The 20,822-nt window shown below is 39.9% G+C and overlaps 1 protein-coding gene and 1 long non-coding RNA gene across 11 annotated transcripts in view; one reads left to right on the top strand and one right to left on the bottom strand.

The window, feature by feature from the left end:
* DUSP16 (dual specificity phosphatase 16) overlaps positions 1-20,822 on the top strand; it is an 88,310-nt gene that overhangs the window by 49,265 nt on the left and 18,223 nt on the right. For 9 of the 10 annotated variants that reach the window (XM_520751.7, XM_063785449.1, XM_063785453.1 and 6 more), the window contains one exon: positions 12,600-12,763. In XM_520751.7, the coding sequence (XP_520751.3) occupies positions 12,600-12,763 (164 nt within the window). Of the gene's footprint in view, positions 1-7,065; positions 7,196-12,599; positions 12,764-20,822 lie in introns of those variants that run through there. The other variant, XM_054664087.2, reaches the window with a different exon arrangement.
* LOC107967462 (uncharacterized) lies at positions 743-4,464 on the bottom strand. The gene is made up of 3 exons (XR_001707878.3): positions 4,277-4,464; positions 2,003-2,177; positions 743-1,616 (listed from the first exon to the last, which is right to left on the bottom strand). It is a non-coding gene; the product is annotated as an uncharacterized LOC107967462 (long non-coding RNA).

Genomic DNA, 20,822 nt, shown 5'->3' with positions numbered 1-20,822 from the left:
ATAAATTTTTTTAAAGCATTAAACTATGTTAGCCAGAAGAGATCATCAAGTAAAAGTCTACTCTGTTTTATGCTGGTGTATAGCTGTGAATAAGGATAGAAGATACCATTTATTAAGAACACAGCAAAGGTCTTCGATTAATGTTTGCTATGGTTAAAGGCCAAATACTCATTTCTTCGTTTTGAGTTGAACTTAACTATTGTAGTTAGACCTACGAGTGAACAAAAATGTATTAGACTCTACACATTTTCAATTTAATAAGGATCTAGATTCTGTTGACAGTTCTGTGTAATAAATGTATACTTTTGGTTTAATAGAATTGATTACTGTCCTTCCTCATGGAGGTATAATAGAACCTGATCTTCCTGGTTATGGATTTTGCTCTTTGTGCTATTACCATAAATTCTGTTATCTAGTTTGGTGTTTCTTCTCCTTTGTCTGGAGAAGGGAAATCTTCAGTAATTCCATTTCAAATCCTGTAGAATTTGGTATATGAGATTGAAATTAATGGATTTCAGTAAAAGTATGCCAATTATTAAGGAACTGGCTGCTCTTGGGTCTAAAAAACTACAGTGACTGAGAGTCACTGAAAACAGACTAAAAATAGATGCTGTATGCACACATACACACACAATGGAATATTCAGCCTTAAAAAAGAAGGAAATCCTACCATTTTGCAACAATACGGGTGATCCTGGAGGACATTATGCTAATTGAAATAAGCCAGACACAGAAAGACAAATACTGCATGGTATCACATGTGGATCTAAAAGAGTCAAACTCATAAAAACAGTAGAACAGTGGTTACCAGGGGCTGGAGGGCTGGGGTAATGGGGAGATGCTGCTTAAAGAGTACAGACTTTCAGTTATATGATGAGTAAGTTCTAGAGACCTATTGTACAGCATGGTGACTATGGTTGACAATAAACGTATCATATACTTCAAATTTGCTGAAAGAGTAGATCTTAAGTGTTCTCACCACAACAAAAAGAGCGTGGCTATGTGAGGTAAGGTAGTCATTCCAAGTGTATATGTATATCACATCATCATGCTGTACACCTTAAACAGATAAAATTTTTGTTTGTTAATCATACTTCAATAAAGCTGGGGGAAAAGGTGCTGTTTGCTCACTGGCTGCTGTGTATTTCTGGCTCTGTTTCTGAGTCTCAGTTGGCATGAATTCGTCTAAATTGGATCATCTTTTCTCCGATTGCTATCTGCCAGTGTGGAAAGTCAGTCATGTCTCTTCCCAGCTACCAGTGGCTAAGACACATGCTTGAGATTGTCTTTTGAAACAAACAGACTAGAGAGCCAACTAAAGCTTAAAGATAGTCCTTTGGTTCCCCATCCTGATATTGTGCACAAACCAAACAAAAGCATCCCAGATGACAACAGTGACATCAATCTTCCCTTGCCTCAGGTGGGGCAGCTGTGTAGTCTAGAGAAACACCAGGTCCAGCATATTCTTCAGCCCTTTCACTCACTCAGCCTCTCAATATTTGATGGGTGCCTCCATGGCTGTGCCTTGGACTGGGCTCTCGGGGGTGAAGATATTGGAAAAGCAAAAGGCTTGTCCCTGCCTTTGAGAATGTAGTGGTTAATTTGGGGAAATGCACCTAAAGTGGATGAAAGAAAGAGAAGTATATGATCATTTGCTAAAATGTATGATACAGTGATAAGGGATGATTCAGAGTAGTCTGCAGAAGTCAGGGAAGACTTGATTAGGGCAATGGAATTTTAATCAAACCTTGAAAGATGAGTAAGATTTGGGTAGGGAGGGTTCTGCGCATTCTGAGGGGGAAAGAGAACATGATTAAAAATGTCAGGAATGAACATAGATTTGGAGGGGCAGTGAGGAGACCAGAGTGGATTTTTTGTGAAGGAGAGAAATGGGAATTGAGAGGACATGAGATCAAATTATGTAAGCTCTTTAAATCAGAAGGAAGAATTTGTACTTTAGGGTGATGGGTATTGTGAGCTATTGGAGATATGGCTGCAATACCTGTCATCTCTTAGTCACCAGATCTTTCTTCCAACCTCTTGAGTCTGTCTGGTTTTCTGGTCTTCTGCTACCATGAAGTCAGTTGAATGTTATTCCTCCCCCAGGTTGCTCCAGGAGCCTCTTAACTGATCTGTTCACATGCTCTGTCTTGCCACCTTCCAATCCATTGCTCACACTGCAGCCAAAGTTACATTTTTATTTTGTGTTTTTAGCTAATTCAGATTACATCACTTCCCAGTTTAATATGCATCAATAATATGCAGTGCTCTTAAGGTAAATTACAAAATTTTTAACTGATTCACAAGGCCCTGCAGTGGCTGGCTTCTGCCTACCTTGCTAACTTCATCCAGTGCCACTTTAAGTCCTCAGTTGTTGTTTTGCCTCAGCTCCTTAGGCCTCCTCCCTGTTGCTCTAAACCTAAGACATCATGCGCCCTGGGCCTTCACAGAGGCTCTCTCCTCTGCCCTGGGCTCTTCTCTCTGCTATTTACCTAGTTTTCCTGCTAGATTCAATGGGGTTGTCAAGCCTTCCCTAGCTACCAGGCAAAGTTGGTTTCCATATGCCTTTGGCCACTTACCATAATTAGTTAATTATTCATCTAATTATTTGGTTAAAGTTTATCCCATAAAACTGTCAACTCCAGAGAAGGCTCTCTGTCTTGGTCACCACTGTTCCATTACCTAGCGCTATGTCAAACTCATAGTAGGTGCTATTAAGTGTTTTTTGAACTTATATGTGAAACGCAGTTATCCCTTTCTCCCTCACTGCTCTATGACGTCTCTTGTCAAAATGTGTAGTTGGCCAAAGAGGAGGACTGTACACAGAGTGGAATATACAGAAGTGGTCTTAGGGGAGAGCCTGTGGCTAGATGGCTTAGAAAGCTTTGCGCTTCACATGGATAGCCTGAGAAGTGAGCTGTATAGTGTGATTCATGGACAGTTTACAAGTTAGTCAGATTTTATTCTTGAATCATTCTCCAGACACTAGACTTGTATTCCTTTTTCCTCTTGACTCATCACGTTTCCCCTATGGATAATCTCATTTCATTATCCATTTTGATGATGATTATAGACATGTCCAGCAGCCACACCATCCTCATCTGGGGTATAATCGTAGTTGGTATCTCATTGGTTTCCTATGGGATGTGCCCTGATTCCCTGAGCCATGGAGATGTATTACGGGACTCTCCACACCGGTGTGGAGTCCTGCGTCATTTAGGGGCATCAGAAAAAATTTTCTTTCCCTTTTATGTAAAGTCCTGTGGATATGGCAGAATCATAGTAAGGATTCAGTGTCGCTTTTGGATAACCAAAGTGACACTTGCCAATTTTATCTTTTTTCCTGTAGTAGAAGAAAAAATGTTTTTTTCTTGCCCTGTGCCTCCTCACTCACCCTGAGAGTCTTCTGGGGCATTGTGGTCTAGGAATAGGAAGCAGATTTTGTGCCCCCACCCACACCAACTAGCTTTTGGCTTTGAATGGAATCAGGAAATCCTTCGGAACACCAAAAATATACAAGACTTATGTCCATCAACAGCTATTCATTGTAACAAGGAAGGATTCAATAAACATTTATTGAATTCTAATTATGTGCCAGGCACTATGCTAAATGCTGAGGTAATTACAAAGAATTATGGATAATTCTTATCCATAAGCAGCTCACAATAGCTGGAGAAGTAAGACGGGTCACAACACATACACAGTTATTTCACAGTTACTAGGTCAGTGGTAGGTACTGCCAAATGATTGGTATAAATTTTATAGAGCCTCTAAGCTGGACCATGTCTAGATACGCTGCTCAAGGAAGTTTTTTTTTTTTCTTTAAACGCAACAGAATTAGGGAAGATAGTATCATGAAACTTTTGTCTTAGTGGTGAGTATGTGTAGGTGTTCAGAGGGTTTGAGTGTAAAATGTATTTTGTTGATCCTGGTAAAAAATTTGGGGACCATACTGCTATAGAAGAGGTGTAACTTGTGCTTGCCTGTGGTTTAGAAGGAAATACAAAATGGATTGGAAAGGTTGACTTTTCAAAAGCCTAAAGGCGGGAAAGCACAGATGTGTTAGGAAAATAGTAGGGAGACTCTGTGACTCTGGCTCTCCTACCTACAGAGCTTGTTAATTCTGTTCAGCCAAGTGGTAGATTCTGGCTGTATTCCTTTTGATTGGTTATTCTGGTTGCAGTCTTTAGAACAATCTTTGTTTCAGGACGTTTAAGAGGAGTTTTTCTGGGCATAGTTATGTATTGCCAATTTAAAAGATCAGCAAAATAGTTACCAGTCTACATCTTCTGAGAACTCTTCCTTCTTGAATAACACATCTGGATGTTGCTGATTGAGTTGATTTAAATATTATCCTGAGTTATAAGATCTGGACATTCTGAGTCATAAGAAATTATAAGTTGCATAATTTTAGTGTTTAGTGATTTGTCTGCTGGTGCTTTGAAAATTTTTCATTCATTTGTTGTGTATGTCATAACTGTTGTGTATGTCATAACTGTTGCATATGTCATAATACCAAAATTAGATAGAATTTCCCATTTCCCAACTGTGTCACGTGATAGGGCGAGCTCTTTTGGAGGTGTCATTTATGGGATAAGTTTTGTGAGATGTAGGCTACTTGTCAGCCTTCCTGAAAGAGAAATGCGTATCTATCCACTCTCTTCTTGGTCTGTGCTCCAGTAGATGGGGGTGGATGGAATAAGAGCTTTAAATTAATGCTTTAGATCATTTGGGATTTTTCTCTTTAGTATGGCTCAATTGGAGAGTTGGCTATATGGGAAAAGGTGGAATGCTGCTAATGTTGTGGAAAACATGCTATGCTCTCTACCTTCCTAGGAGTAATTTACCAAACCTTTGTGGCTTGGCTTATCCAGACCAAAGTATCTACATTGAAACATTAGTTACATATTTTGTTTGCTTTCTTTAGGGGTATGAAATTATGTTGCTTTTTTTTTTTTCTTTTCTTCAACTAGTTTCAACTCTCCATATTTACTGTCTGCTGATCCCGAAAGAATTGTGACCATACTTTAGTCTGTTTTTGAGTGTCTAGAGAATAAAGTTGCCTAAATCAGACATGTCAGACTGAGGCATAACAGAATTACTCTTAAGAGCAATTGAAGTACTTTACTGCAAAATAAACATTTTCAGTATTTTCCATTTTTAATGTTAGAGTTGTCTCCTTTGTGTGATGGTAAAGCAACAGATTTTCTTTCCAGTATGGAGAGAAGAGAGAACTGTCCTCTACAGGTGAAGTTGTACTCTAGTTTTTCACATATATTCTAAAATAAGCAAATGAAAGGATTGTGTTTGTTACAAAAAGGGAGTTTTGTTTTACAAAAGAATTAAACTACTTGAGAACTACCAAAGAATTTAACGGCTGGTCACGGTGGCTCACGCCTGTAATCCCAGCGCTTTGGGAGGCCGAGGCGGGCTGATCACCTGAGGTTGGGAGTTCGAGACCAGCCTGACCAACATGGAGAAACCCCATGTTTACTAACAATACAAAATTAGCCGGGCATGATGGCGCATGCCTGTGATCCCAGCTACTCGGGAGGCTGAGGCAGGAGAATTGCTTGAACCCGGGAGGTGGAGGTTGTGGTGAGCGGAGATCGCACCATTGCACTCCAGCCTGGGCAACAAGAGTGAAACTCCATCTCCAAAAAAACAACAACAACAAGAATTTAACTGCATAGTTCAAAAACTGAAACCATATGAACTATATGCAGATGATTTAAAATACAAAAGTTAAATTTGCATATGACTTTTTAGGAAAATGTCTTCCATAAAGTAGAGCTTTATATCAATATTATTTCTTTGTATAACCATGGAATCCATTCACAATATAGGGTGGGAGGGCAGTTCTCTTTGATTCTGCCTTCCTTGAAGGCGGCTCTGTCAGTTGATAAATCCCTGGTGACTTGCCCCCTATTTAAATGAAGGCATGAGTGGAAAGGCCCTCTGTCTCTCCCTGCAGGAAACCACCTTTAAAGTCATGGAACTGCTAAAAGGAGAGGGATCTATTTTTAGAACTTTGGCCTTAAAAACATTTTAAGAATATCGGTAAGCCACAGTAAAGTGCTACTTTTGTTTATTATGTAAATATACTTTCATCTTAAGAAAATACTGTGATTTATAACTGATTGCATGGGTGAGAGGGAAGAGAAAAGAGTGACTAATTGGAATTGTTTAGCAGAGTTTTTATATGTATTTTATTTTACTTGGCAGATTTTTCCCCCCCAAAATGGAATGGTGGTTCACGTTTGCTTTTACAGAAAATCATATTTATAATTGGAATTGTGAAGGAGGTGATCTTAAGGGAAGATGTTTTCATGGCTGAATTAGGAGAAGGTGTTATCTAAATGAGGAATGCCTTAGAAGCTGTACCAGATGTTTTCTGTGTCGGAAGTAGTATCTATGTTTTTATTTGTAAACATGCATTCTTTTGGTTGGATTTATGGAAGACTAACAGAAACATGGGTTTTAGCATTGCGGTCTGGCTGCCTGTGCATCCACAGCTGTAGAGGCCAAGACGCTTCTCTGCCTGCAGGGACTGCCCATCCCTGTTTCTCAGCAGGCTGGAAATATCTGTGTATTTGTCTTCCTTCCTCTTAGCACAGATACTTCCAGAGTAGGGGGCACAGTCATTCTTAGGTTCAGGTCCATGTTAGGGAAACACATGTGGGTTACTATGACTTTGTTTTCTGCATTCCCAGATGATAAACAGCATAAAATTAGGAATAGGAGAAACTTGGCAAGATTGGACAGTGAGTCAAGTCTTCAGACAACTTTTAAAAATATGCGCAAATTTTTTCAAGAAGCTTATCAGTTTTTCGGTACTGCTTTTCACAGTAAATAGTGGATAACGGACTGATGTTATGTCTTGTAATGGAATCTAGCTTGGAGTCCCTGGGACAACAAAGTTATGACGAGGGCAGATAAGAGGACGCTTCATTCTGTGTCTCCGTTAGCCATTTGGAGCAGAACGTTTGCATAAATGAACTTTTCTTCTGAAGTGGATCTTGTTTGTAAGAGAACTTATGAAAGGAAGAGGGACATTTTAAGCATGTTTCAAAACTGAGTTGCTGGTGAGGCCACAGATAGTTTTTAGAGGTCCAAGGGAAATCAGGCAGTGTCTCATCTGTTGTTAATTAATGAAACGAAACTGGAGTCACTAGAGTGCGGCAGTGAATGAAAGGTCAGTGAATGGAAAAAACTGTCAATGAAGGAGGATGTCAGCAGAGTGGAACACTGTCATAGATAAAGATCAGTGAAAATGTACTCTGGCTGAGGTAGTGTTTTCTGGAAGTGACTGGGAGCCAGTCTGGGACATTTCAAGCCAAACTGAGCACTAAATGAATGTTCTGATTGGAGCTAAATCTGTTAAATATTTTTAAATATTTGTTTGAGTTTGTTCTAGATATCAGTTGAGAAAGATTTGTGAAAAAGAGGCTTCTTTTTGTTTTATAATGTGTTTTACAGTGTAGTGTTGTTTTGTTTGGCTCTTTTGTTTGGAAGCTGAACAATGGTTTCTTTCTCTGCTTTCTGTTCTCTGTCTTAGAACTTTCTAGAGCCACACTTACTTTTGAGGTCCACTGAAATCAAAGTGATCTAGGATCACTGTACCAATTAACGATAGAACTGGACCTCGAACAGCCTGGCTGATGCTGTTTATGATTATTGCAGAATTGCATCTCCTCTGAAAGTTGTTCTGTGGGGGGTGACCTGACAGCCAAGCTCTACTACCAACTTGTAAATGGTGGTCGTGAACAAACCAGTGACCATATTTACATTTCAACCAGTTCATCTGTAAACTTTGTTATTGGTGTCATGTGAAATTGCCTTTAAAGAGATTCTCCTTTCTCTGGTCTTGTCAGATCTTCTTCTTCTCCCTCATTGAAGCCTTTGAGTGATATAGCTTTGGGGAAACAAGGCTCTTCCATCAGTTTGGGAGAGGACCATGGCCTTTTTAGCCTGGTCACAGCTGGGGAGGCCAGGACCCCATGAATATCATCAGCAAGGCTGTCCCTGCATCCAAGGGAGAGTTGAAAGTAATTCCATAGGATTTAGAAAAGTAGACTTATAACCTGGCTCTTCCGGTTATTATATTACGTGATTCTGAGCCTATATTATGTGATTCTGAACCTTATCTATAAATGGGATTAGTAGTAACACCTATCTCATAGGGCAGCTGTAAGAGTGTGTAAATACCTATAGAGTGCTTAGAGCAATGTTTGTCACGCAGTAAGTGTTCAGTACATTCTAGGATTACATACATTATTTATAAAAATAATCATTTATAAGGTTCAAATGAAATTCAAGTGGTGTTTCCTTGGATTCTCTCTTTTCTCTTTGAGAACATTTATTGGAATATTGTTTTGTTGGATGTATGTATGTATTTTTTTGAGACAGGGTCTCACTTTGTCACCCAGGCTGGAGTGCAGTGGTGCAATCACAGCTCCCTGCATCATCAACCTCCTGGGCTCAAACAGTCCTCCCACCTCAGCCTCCCAAGTAGCTGGAACTACAGGAATACTCCACCATGCCTGGCTAATTTTTGCTTTTTTTTTTTTTTTTTTTTTTTAAACAGAGATTGGGTTTCTCCATGTTGCCCAAGCCGTTTTGTTGAATTTAAATGACAACCATTCCAGGAACTGTTTTAGAGCCAGAATAGAAAAATATATGAAGACAGTTCTTTAGAGAAACACCAGAACTGGCAGGGTGCAGTGGCTCATGCCTGTAAACCCAGCACTGTGGGAGGCCAAGGTGGGTAGATCACTTGAGCCTAGGAGTTTGAGACCAGCTTGGGCAACATAGGAAGGACCCTGTGTCTACAAAAATACAAAAATTAGCTGGGCGCGGTGGTGTTCACCTGTAGCCCTGGCTACTCGGGAAGCTGAGGTGGGAGGATCACTTGAGCCTGGGAGGCAGAGGTTGCAGTGAGCTGAGATCATGCCACTCCAGCCTAGGCAACAGAGTGAGACCCTGTCTTTAAAAAAAAAAAGAGAAACACCAGAACTACATGTTAATAGACACCACGTTAAAATTTAACATCATACAATTTAATTGTAATTAAAATAGTGCCTGACAGTTGTTAGGTTGGGTAGGTGTAAGAAAAGCAAAGAATGATGAGAATCTTTAACATTTATTGTTACAAGAACTACCTTGGGGAAAAAAACTCACTTAAATAATGACTGTGTTATTCAATTAGAGAGACTGAAAAGGAACAAAACATGAATAGAAACAAAAGCATAAATTCTAAACAGTGGGCACTTATATACCAATATTGGCTGGTCCCCTTTTTTTGAGATTGTCTGTGGGTTGTACTTGTAAGTACAGGAGTTCTGATTGACTCCATTTCAGTAGTTGCTTTGACCCTAGCATAGCATTTCGTAAGTGTGAATTCTACTAGCTATTAATATATTTTAGGGGGAATTCCATGGTCAGATAAGTTTGGGGAAACTTACTAGACTTCAATAAATGAAACCAGTTTCTTTGAAAATACTTTTTAGAACCTTTAATAAGTTAATATGTGCTGTGACTCTGCCAGGGAGCTAGGATATACAATATTTCTCTCACTTTTTAGACCGCTATCCTATCTGTCAGCTTCTTGCAGGACGCTAGTGCTCTGGGGCACACTTTGGGAAGTTAACCTTACAGGCATTCCTTTTTCCACTTTTTGTCTCAGATGAATACTAAGGAGGTGTAGCTAAACAGCCGCAGCTCAAAGGTGGAGGAAGGCCCCACAGATGGCTCTAGATACTGAGTGTCTGATCACCATAACAAAAAAACAGGGAGGCCAAGGTGGGCAGATCACCTGAGGTCAGGAGTTCATGACCAGCCTGGCCAGAAACCCTGTCTCTACTAAAAATAAAAAATTAGCCAAATGTGGTGGCATGTGCCTGTACTCCCAGCTACTCGGGAGGCTGAGGCAGGAGAATCGCTTGAACCCGGGAAGCGGAGGTTGCAGTGAGCCAAGATCGCGCCACTGCACTCTAGCCTGGGCGACAGAGTGAGACTCTGTCTCAAAAAAAATAAAAAATAAAAAAAAGCAACAACCAGTGATACCTCCTGAGTGCTTTACTATACACCAGGCACAAAATACTTTTGATATACTAATTAATTATCTCAACAACTCTGTGAGATAGGTGTGATCATTATCCTCATTTTATAGATGAGGAAACTTAGAGTAGGAGGGCTTAAGTAACTTGACAAATCAGACAACTAGAAAGTGGTAAAGCCAGGACAGGAACTCAGGTACAAGGGCTTGTGTTCTTACTTCCTCTGCTGTATGATCATGGGGCTTGCCCACATGTGTATGCTGTATGTACCGTGGCTTCTACGTGTGCATGCATGGGGCGGTGTGAGGGTGGTATTCTTGGACAAGAGAACGGCATGAAAATGTGAAATAACAGTGAGTTTTATGTGGCTGGAGGTCATCATTGGAAACGGTAAGAAATGAAACTGGAGGCCAAGGCAGGTGGATCACCTGAGGTCAGGAGTTCCAGACCAGCCTGACCAACATGGAGAAACCCCGTCTCTACTAAAAATACAAAATTAGCCGAGGGTGGTGGTGCATACCTGTAGTCCCAGCTACTCGGGAAGCTGAGGCAGGAGAATCTCTTGAACTCGGGAGGCGGAGATTGCAGTGAGCTGAGATCACGCCATTGCACTCTAGCCTGGGCAACAAGAGCAAAACTTCGTCTCAAAAAAAAAAAGAAATGAAACCATGAAACTGTAAGGTGCAGATCCTGAGGGCCTATGACACAAAGGAATTTGTGATTTCTATAATGGATCCATGTATTCTGCCTATCAGGTTACCTTAAGAACTTCAGTAAGTGGAAGAGCTTTAACTGCTTCTGTGTTAAAAAATATATAGAAAGACACTTGGTCAGGTTGGAGGCCAGGCCACTCTTTTACATTCTGCAGGTGGCATAGTTGTCAACTGCCTACCATTCTAACTTGTTGCATTGAGGATGCTGCACTGAGCCTAGACAGTAGAGACAGGCGTCTGGCTGAATTATGCTTGAATTGAAGATAATACAGGGCATAATGAAAGATGATTCCCTCTCAACTTCCTGCACTTCTAGCAGTTTTCAAGGGCATATTTTGTATGTTTCTTGAAGTGGGAGAAAGTCTAATACAATATAACTCAAGGAGATGAAGATAAATACTTGAGTGAGATTTCAGGATCTTGTTCAAGGCTCAGTTAAAAAGGTACTATCTTCTAATAAGACTTAACATGTTATTTGTTGTTTTTTTATTTTTATTTTTGTTTTTGAGATGGAGTGTTGCTCTGTTGCCCAGGCTGGAGTGCAGTGGCGCAATCTCGGCTCACTGCAACCTCCGCCTTCTGGGTTCAAGCGATTCTCCTGCCTCAGCCTCCTGAGTAGCTGGGATTACAGGCACCCACCACCATGCCTGGCTAATTTTTGTATTTTTAGTAGAGACGGGGTTTCACCATGTTAGCCAGGCTGGTCTCGAACCCCTGACCTCAGGCAATCCGCCTGCCTCGGCCTCCCAAAGTGCAGGGATTACAGGCGTGAGCCACCGAGCCCTGCCTTGTTGTTAAATTTAATATTAAAAATATACGAGGATCCCGTCATCCAAATCTCCTTGATTCGGACTTGGTGAATAGCGGGGGTTTGAATAGCAAGGCGTATATCTGAAAATTTATCAGAATCCGTTTGGTGTTTGGGTTTGGATAGCAAGGAATATTTAGATTGGAAAGCAAATAACCTTACTCATTTTTTCTTTTCCCGGAGGGAGTGAAAGCACCTCCTTTGGCTACATAGATTTCACTCCATTGAGTGGTGGCAAGACTGTGACTTAGTGAAGGTCATAGAGCAGATCATTGCAAGGACAGGACTAGAAAAAACTGAATTCTTCTAATTCTGAGTTCAGTAATCTTGCCACAAAGCCTTCCTGCACCCTAAGCAATTAGTCTGTCAGCACTTCTTTATAGTGCTTGCTGAGATGAACGGGAGCTCTCCAGACATCAGTGGTAATTATGGAGACCTTGACTAACTGCCCAGGGAATCCCCAGAACTTGATAGAATATTTGTAGGTGGGAGTATGTTTGTGATACCTTTGCAATAAAAAATTTGTATGGTAGGAAGATTTAAAGTTAGTTGTAGAAAGAATTTTTGACTCGATCAATTTTATTTTGAAGAAGTTGTATTCAGCCTCAGTTTTCATTTCTTATATCCCCATTCTGCTTCTGTGAATTATTGGCTTGGTTACTTGCTACTAACTTTAAATCCTCTTTATGTTTTACAAAAAAAACATTGCATGGGGAGTGGGGAGCAAATGTTGTAGGGTATGTGAAGATGAAGAGAACGTCTGAGAGAGAGGAGTCATTCATTATAAGTGCCTTCAGGACTTGCCTATCCCCATGGTTAGCGTTATAGGCCAAGCCTAGTGCTGGATTATGCTTCAGTCTTAGCATCAGCAGCTGTAGCCAGGAATAGGTGTGCAGTGATATCCACTTGGATTCGTGGGTTCAATTTTTATGTTTTAAACTGTTTGAGCAGTTCACAGAAAGCTGGTTTTTATTTTGTGCGTGGCATACTTTTTTATAATTTTATAATGTTTATTCTTAGGTGGGTTTGCTGAGTTCTCTCGTTGTTTCCCTGGCCTCTGTGAAGGAAAATCCACTCTAGTCCCTACCTGCATTTCTCAGCCTTGCTTACCTGTTGCCAACATTGGGCCAACCCGAATTCTTCCCAATCTTTATCTTGGCTGCCAGCGAGATGTCCTCAACAAGGTGGGTGCTTTGAAAATATCCTTCATTGCTGGGTTTATATTGTTAGCTGGAGAAACAGCAGTTACCCATTATGTCATTTGAAACACACCCCAATCTCAGAAAGGAGCTGCTATGCCATTCTCAGTGTGCTCCCCAGGTAACAGTTGCATCATCTCTTGGAGTGTTAATTTGTTTGATGTTACTTTTTACTGCAGGAAACCTAAATTATTGTCATGTCTACTTGTTCTTAATAGGTCCAAGAGAACTGAAATAGGACAGGAATTTTCAGAAGTTTAGCCTTATATTCTTAGGGTATTAATTGATCTATTATAATAATTGGGCACTCTCAGGCTGTTAGTTCCTGGATTATCACACATTTAGAAATGTATTTATTTATTGCAACATACTAGAAAGGGATGCAGGTTGGGCTTGGATTGAGGAAGGTCCTCATGATGACTGCTGGCTGGGGGGTAGGGAAAGGTGTTAAAAAGATGGTGAGGACAAAGGCTGAAACTATGCACTGCCAGCCTCCCTGGGTTAAAGCTCTTTGGAGGAGTTTGGTTGAGAAAGAAGAGGGAAGAGCATGGATTATTGATGAAAAAGACACAGGCCCTACTGGACAAAGCGTGCCCTAATGGAGGAACACATTGGATTGAGTGAGGCCTTTGTATATAATGGTACAAGCAGAACAGCAATAGAACTATAATCTGATTCCACAGCTTGTATGCTCTTAATTAGTAATGCTACAAAACAGTGCTCTTACTGCGTGGAAAAGTGATTTTTCTCTAAAATCTCTTAATTTACATCACCACGAATTGAAAAAGCAGTCAGAGATCTTAATTCAACATTGGTGATTTACAAGTGCTATTTTCCTATACAAAGGGAAGTACCCCTTAACACGTTCTCCTTGAGTAACTAGAAGAATTGGGCTGATTGTAAAAATAAGCTTCCAGACTGGCTTTCTTGAGCACCTGGAAGGCAAGGCTTTCTAGGAGGAAGAAAAATACCCGATCATCGGGTCATTGGGTAGCAATAAGGCATTCTTTTGTGAGTGTGTGTGTGTTTAAAACTCCTGCCTCTTCAAAATTTTGCCTCAACACTGTGTTGTTAATATGTCTACTTTTACTGTGAGATCTGCCGATTTGAGATTTAATAGCTCATGCTTGTACCGTGCCTCTCTGGTGGGGTCACGATACCTTTGAGCATGCAGTTATTATTAATTCTTTTTAGAGATAAGCAGGCTATGTTACAGAAAGCAAAATTAATTTCTTAAAGTCCCATGCATTCCTAGGGCAAAGCTGGAGATGGTTTATTTAATCCTCAGATCAGAAAATAAAATAAAATTCCTAGTTAAGAATCCTGTTTAATCCTGGTAAACCTTAACCAGCCATCAGCAGGTCATTCCACAAGTAATTGTGTTACAGATCGTTTTTGTTACTTTTGACGCTCAGTTAAATGACACATTCATTTTGCTGTATACCTTTTTCAGATTTAATAAATACGTTGGTTAAAAAAGGTGACAGCAGTTAAACCAGAATTTGGAGTTGAGGATGGGAAAAATAGTAGTTTTCTCTTTTTAACTCTGGCTTCTAAACATATACAGCACTAAGCAGGATACATAGGTAGATGTATTGAGAGGAAATATTTGCAGCGGGGAGAATGGGTTTGTGGAAGTTTATAGGACAACACCTTGGGCAAGGAGTTATTATAGAAGGCTTGTCAGGAAGCACCCCTAAAATAGATGTATAGACTTCTATTTTTATTCTGCAAGGATGGTGAGAAATAAGAATAAACTATTAAGCTGGATAGCTTTGAAAGCAGTGAGTATAAATTTATATTTGTGGCTCACACACTTTGGAATCCTAGCACCTTGGAAGGGTCAGGTGGGCAGATCATTTGAGCTCAGGAGTTTGAGAACAGCCTGGACAACGTGGCAAAACCCCGTCTCTACAAAAATTACAAAAATTAGCCAGGCTTTGTGGCCCTAGCCTGTAGTTCCAGCTACTTGGGAGGCTGAGGTGGGAGGATTGCTTGAGCTTGGGAGGCAGAGGCTGCACTGAGCGCAGATTGTGCCAGTGTACTCTAGCCTGGGTGACAGAGCAAATAAATAATAAACAATAAAATAAAGAAATGCATGTTTGACCTCTAGGTTCGTTGTTGACAAAAACCTTAGCGTTGAAGGAGATTTCAGAGATCATTTAGTCAGCCACCAGCATTTGATAAGTGAGGAAATCAGTATTCCAAAAATGTTACATGAATTCCCCAACATTATCCAGTTGAGTTTTAGAACTAGATTTGCCTCTTTTTTACAAATAGTATTAACTAACCTATCATCCTGCTGAACTTCGTGATTTATACTTTCCAAGAGAAATAATATGCTTCTTTTTTTCCTAAAGATCTCCAAAGATGAAAATTTTATAATCTTCCCTAACAGTACAGTTCTTTTTATTAAAATTCAGAAGTTGAAGTCTTTACAAACAGTAACCACGAGACCACTAATATTATTAGTGTTTTGTTTTGTTTTGTTTCTTTGAGATGGAGTCTTGCCCTGTCAACAGGCTGGAGTGCAGTGGCATGATCTCGGCTCACTGCAACCTCCCCCTCCCGTGTTCAAGCAATTCTCCTGCCTCAGCCTCCCAAGTAGCTGAGACTACAGGCATGCGCCACCATGCCTGACTAATTTTTGTATTTTTAATATAGACGGGGTTTCACCATGTTTGCCAGGATGGTCTTGATCTCCTGACCTCGTGATCTGCCCGCCTCAGCCTCCCAAAGTGCTGGGATTACAGGCGTGAGCCACCGTGCCTGCCCTATTAGTCTTTTTTTTTTTTTAAATGAAGTGCCACCAAAATATGTTAGAAGCATGTCACAGAAATTTTCTTGGGAGAATCATAATGTTTCCCATTTAAAATGCTTGGCTTTTTATATTATTGCATTTAACCCTCATAATAGGATTAGGAGATACATTTGCCCTGAGCTAAGTCACTTACCCGAGATTATGTCATGGACTTCAGAGCTAGTCAGTGGCACAGATCAAATGTACACCGAGGCTGCTGTAATTTTAAGTCCCATGCTTATATTACACCAAAAATGCCCATCTTCTGGAAAAAGGAATTCTCTATAGCAGGCTGTTACGAAGGACTGAAATCTTAAGTCTATTGAGTCACAATTGAGAATTTCTTTCCCTGTTTTTTCTGCAACATCATCTATACCAGTACCGTCCAATAGAAATATAATGCAAGTCACATACATAATTTAAATTTTTCCAGTGGCCTTTAAAAGTAAAGAAATGGGTAAAATTAATTTTAATGTTTAAAAATAACATATTTAACCTAGTATATCTAAAATAATATTTCAACATGCAATCAGTATACAAAATTACTGAGATATTTTACAGTCTCTTTTTGTACTGAGTCTTTAAAATCTGGTGTGTATTTTATACTTACAGCACATCTCAATTTGGAGTAGTCACATTTTAGGTGCTCAGTAGGCATGTGTGGCTTGTGGCTACCTTATTGGACAGTATAGGTCTCAGCATGTATTAATTTTTACTGATGTTTTAAAGACATGGTTCTTTTGTAGAAGACCATAAGAAGTCATCGGTACCAGAAACATACTTTTATTTTCCTTTTCCCTCACAACTGTACTTTTGTTTCTCAGAGTGTGTTCTTTCATCCTCTAGTCTTTGTACTAGAGCTGAAATGGGAGCAGCTTATTGTACTAAATAAAAGTCATCTGCTGATGCCTAGTTCATATTTGAAATGAGTGGGATTTGAGAAAGAATCTCTGGTTACTCTGTGAAAGACAAAAGTTCTTGATTGCTTTTCTCTCTTATCAGTTACAATTTCAAATGCAGACTTTTGTTCACATTTAAATATATGCAGCATATGACTGACTTACCTATTGGGAGTAGTTATTAAGCAGAACTGTATCTGAGGTGAACCACTGCAGCTTCTTCTCTGCTGCCTGCTCCTTCCCCATTTAAATAATCTGCTGTCAACATTTTTTGTATAGCTTCTTATTTCAGCCTCTTAACATGCAAAATTGGTTTTCCTAAGCTTTCTTACTGTTCTGCCTGGTACGCGGTAGGAAGACTGACTGCTACGTTCTCTGTTGTTTTCTTAGAAGAGGTAGGCAACAAATAGCCTAAACACAATATAGGCTAAGAATGCTTTCAGAGTTTCCAGTGGAAATATATGATCTAGGAACACAAAAGAGTGTCAAAATTATCAATAAAATATTTCTTCAATGTCTATTATGTCACTCTATGTAGAACACCATACAGTGTTCAAGTTGGTTAGACAAGACCTATTCATTAAACAACAATTGACATGACAGGGTGACTACAGTGTCCCTCCCAGTGTGGAGGCAGCACGGCATGATGGTTGAGAGCCAGCTTTAGGGGTGGACAGTTTTGCATCCCAGTTCTCCACCTTACCAGCCATATCACTTCAGCTGTTACTGCATCTCAGTCTCTTTACCTACACGCCACAATAACTCCGGCCTCCTGGTGTTCATGTAACATTCAGATGAAATGGCATATGCCAAGCACAGTTCCTGGTTTATAGGGACACTTGTCATTGTCATCTTAGGGTAGACTATGCAGCCTACTAGGGTGAGTAGTAGATACAGTGTGTTTTGTCGTTTGAGGAAGGCTTGATGGAGTTAAGTAGGACTTGAGGCCAGTTTTGAAGGCAAATGCAAAATTAGTCATGGAATTGACTTCAGAAAGAAAAATTACAATTCTTTTATCTACAATTGAAATGCCTGTGGTTATTTAATGAGATCTCTGTCCTCAGCCTCACTGAACAGAGAGAATTTGACCAAACAGAGCAGTTTCATTAAGGCCATATATTAATCTGTTCTCTCTGTACTACTTCACAGTCTGCATCAAAGGATCATAGAACTCATATTTAGAAATTAGTCTGACTGCAGGAGAAAGCTTATTTCAGGGTTAGGAGAGAGGAAGTTTTAAAGGGAGAAAAGTTGTGAATGGAAATCATAATAATAAAATGAAATTTGTCTTGGTTTACAGATAATCATTTTTGAAAGTTTACTCAACTGTGTGTTGAAACTAGAATCACTATTTAAATCCTTAGGGGGAGTATGTCTTCACTTTGCAGATGAACCTCGCCTGCTGTATTCAATGTAATTTCCCTACTTAACACCAATTAGGAGAAAAGACAGTTTGGATTAGTGAAAAATATACATCATGGGCTTTTTTTTTTTTTTTTTTTGTAATGGCTTTACTGAGATATAATTCATATACCATACAATTTACAAGTAATTTTTACAACAAGATAAAATAAGAGAACTAACATTTCAGGGGACCCTATATTATGTGTCAGGCACTTTATTATCCTCATACTGGCTTTACAAAATACACATCATTAGCCTTATTTTACAGGTGAGGAAATTAAAGCTACCGGAGGTTAGGTAACCTTCCCAAGATCACCCAGGCGATGAGTGGTAATGCGCTGGGCTGTGCTCTGGTTTTTCTGGGGCCGTTACCCATGTACTTTACTTTATTCCGTGCCACACTGAGATTCCACACTAACCACTAATGAATTGTTTCCAAGAAGAGATCCTTTAGGAGTTTGCTTTAATAAATCGATCAGTCTTCTCAGTATGGCATTTGATAAAGTTGTGTAGCTTGGCAGTAAAACTCTTTAGCTTGATATTTAAGACCTTCTAGGACCTAATACCACCTTTTTAGTTCTTACCTCTCCTGTTCTCTTCCTCTGCTCATCCTCTTTCAATGTCTGGACACACTCGCCTAGTGAGTGCACCCCAGATATTTCTGTCCTGTCCTTGGTCTTCATTCATTTTCTATACTCCATCTGGAATGCCTCTACCGCCATCTGAGCTTCAGCTGACAATTTTAGTTCCCATTATAAATAGTCTTCTCAGAATCCTTCCCTTTGGTTTTACTCCTGTTTTCCAATGCCATTTTGTTTATCCTGCTACATTATATTCATCGGATACCTCTTTGTATCATCATTATTCGTGCAACTGTCTTACATTTGCTAGTAGACTATTCATCCCTCAGTGAGAACACTTGCTTTTTTATGCCCCAGAATACCTTGACGCATAGTAAGCCCTTGGTGATTATTTTTCAAAATAAATAGTTATATCCTAATTTGTAACCCATGCAACTTGTATGAAATGTACATGTCCTTAAACATTAAGTAAACACACCTTCTGTTAATTTACTCAGAAAACCTTCTCTTAATGAATTTGAGAATCTAAAATTTTCAACCCAGGAAAAACAGTCTTTTTTAAATTATGAAATGAATGTAAGTTAATGATATTTTACAGTGACTTGCAAAATGAAAATGTGCAAGGAACATATATGAAGGTTTCTCATTAGAAGATGCTAATAAACCAGTTACTAGATACTGATTTTAGTCAGCTTCAGGGATAAGGGTTCGTTCATGTATTCACCCAACAAATGTTTATTGAGCCTCTACCATGTGCCAAACAGTGTTCTAGGTGCTGGGGGTACACCAGGAAATGAGACAATAATCTCTGCTTTCATTAGCTTACATCCTAGGAGAAAGAAACTTGATAGGAAGCATAATAAGGTATAAAGCACAATAAGGGTATAAAGGTATAAAGGTAGGTAAATTACATAGTATAGTACAGTATGAGTGCTATGAAGAAAACAGGGTAAGAGGGCTGGGGATTACCTGTGAGGTGTGGGTTGTAATTAAATGGGTGATCAAAGTGGCCTAATTGAGATAGAGGCATTTGAACAAACACTCAAAGGAGGTCAAAGAGTAAGCCATTTGAATATCTGGAGGAAGAGCAGTACAGGCAGAAGAAGCCACCAAGGCAAAGCACATGTGGTATGCTAAAGGAAGAGCGAGGCCAGTGTGGCTGGAGCAGAGTGAGCATGGGAGAGTGTCGTCAGAGAGGTAATAGGAGCAGATCCAGACAATACAAGATTTCTACATAGGACTTGTAAAGACGGGAGCTTTTACTCTGAGAAAAAGAGTTCAGAGGGAGTCATTGGAAGGTTCCAAGCAGAGGAGCAACATAATCTGACTTACATTGTTAGGATCACTTTAGCTTCTGTGTTGAATATAGGCTGAATTTCCTACTGGATGGAAGCAGGAAGGCCGGTTAGGAGGCTCCATGGTAATGTGTTGAAGTCAAGGTGGCAGTAATGGTGAGATTTGGGCTCTATATTGAAGGTATAGCCAATAGGATTGGATGGTAGGGGTGTGTGAAAAAGAGAGGTGTCAAGGAGACTCGGAGATGCAGTTGCCATGAACTGAGATGGAGTCTGTAAGAAGAGCAGGAGTCAGTTCTGGACACGCTGAGTTCGAAATGCCTGTTATACTTCCAAGTGGAGATGTTGAGTAGACAGATGGATGTATGAATGGGGCAGGGGGATCCCTGAAGGAGGAGGTATAAAGGTGGGAGTCATTAACATACAGACAGTACTTGATGTCATAAGAGATGATCAGATAATTACTAAGAGGCAAAATATAGATGAGAAAAGGATTGAGCCATGAGCACTCCCACCCTGAAAGTCTGGGGAGTTGAGAATGAACCAACAAAGAATATTGAGAAGTAAATATTGAGGAAGGAAGGAAATCAAGTAATCAGGGAGGCAAATAAACAACGTATTTTCCAGGAGGAAGGAGCAGTCAAGTGTGCCAAGTAGTACTTTAGGTCAAGAAAGATGAAGACTGAGAATTGGTCATTGGATTTAGCAACATGACTATCGCTGGTGATCATTGAGCAGTTTTGGTAGAGTGTTGGGGGTGAAAGCCTGAATGGAGTGGGTTCAGGAGATAACAGGAGGAGTGGAGTTGGAGATATCAAGTAGAAGGGGTTCTTTCAAGGAATTTCAAAGATATGGGGTAATGGCTGGAGGGAGAAGCGAAGCTGAGAGGAGATATTTTTAAGGTGGGAGAAATAATGGTTTGTTTGATTGCAGGTAGGAAGAATGATCCTGTACAGTGGAAAACTGATGTAGGAGAAAGGAGAATCACAAAGCTATGTTCTTGAGCAAGAGGGGATGGATTTATTTAGCAAGCGGAGGGATTGGCCTTACGAGTGTGGACAGTTC

Source organism: Pan troglodytes, chromosome 10 (genome assembly GCF_028858775.2).
Source record: "Pan troglodytes isolate AG18354 chromosome 10, NHGRI_mPanTro3-v2.0_pri, whole genome shotgun sequence".
Lineage (NCBI taxonomy): Eukaryota > Metazoa > Chordata > Mammalia > Primates > Hominidae > Pan > Pan troglodytes.
This window is presented reverse-complemented; position numbering and strand designations above follow the sequence as displayed.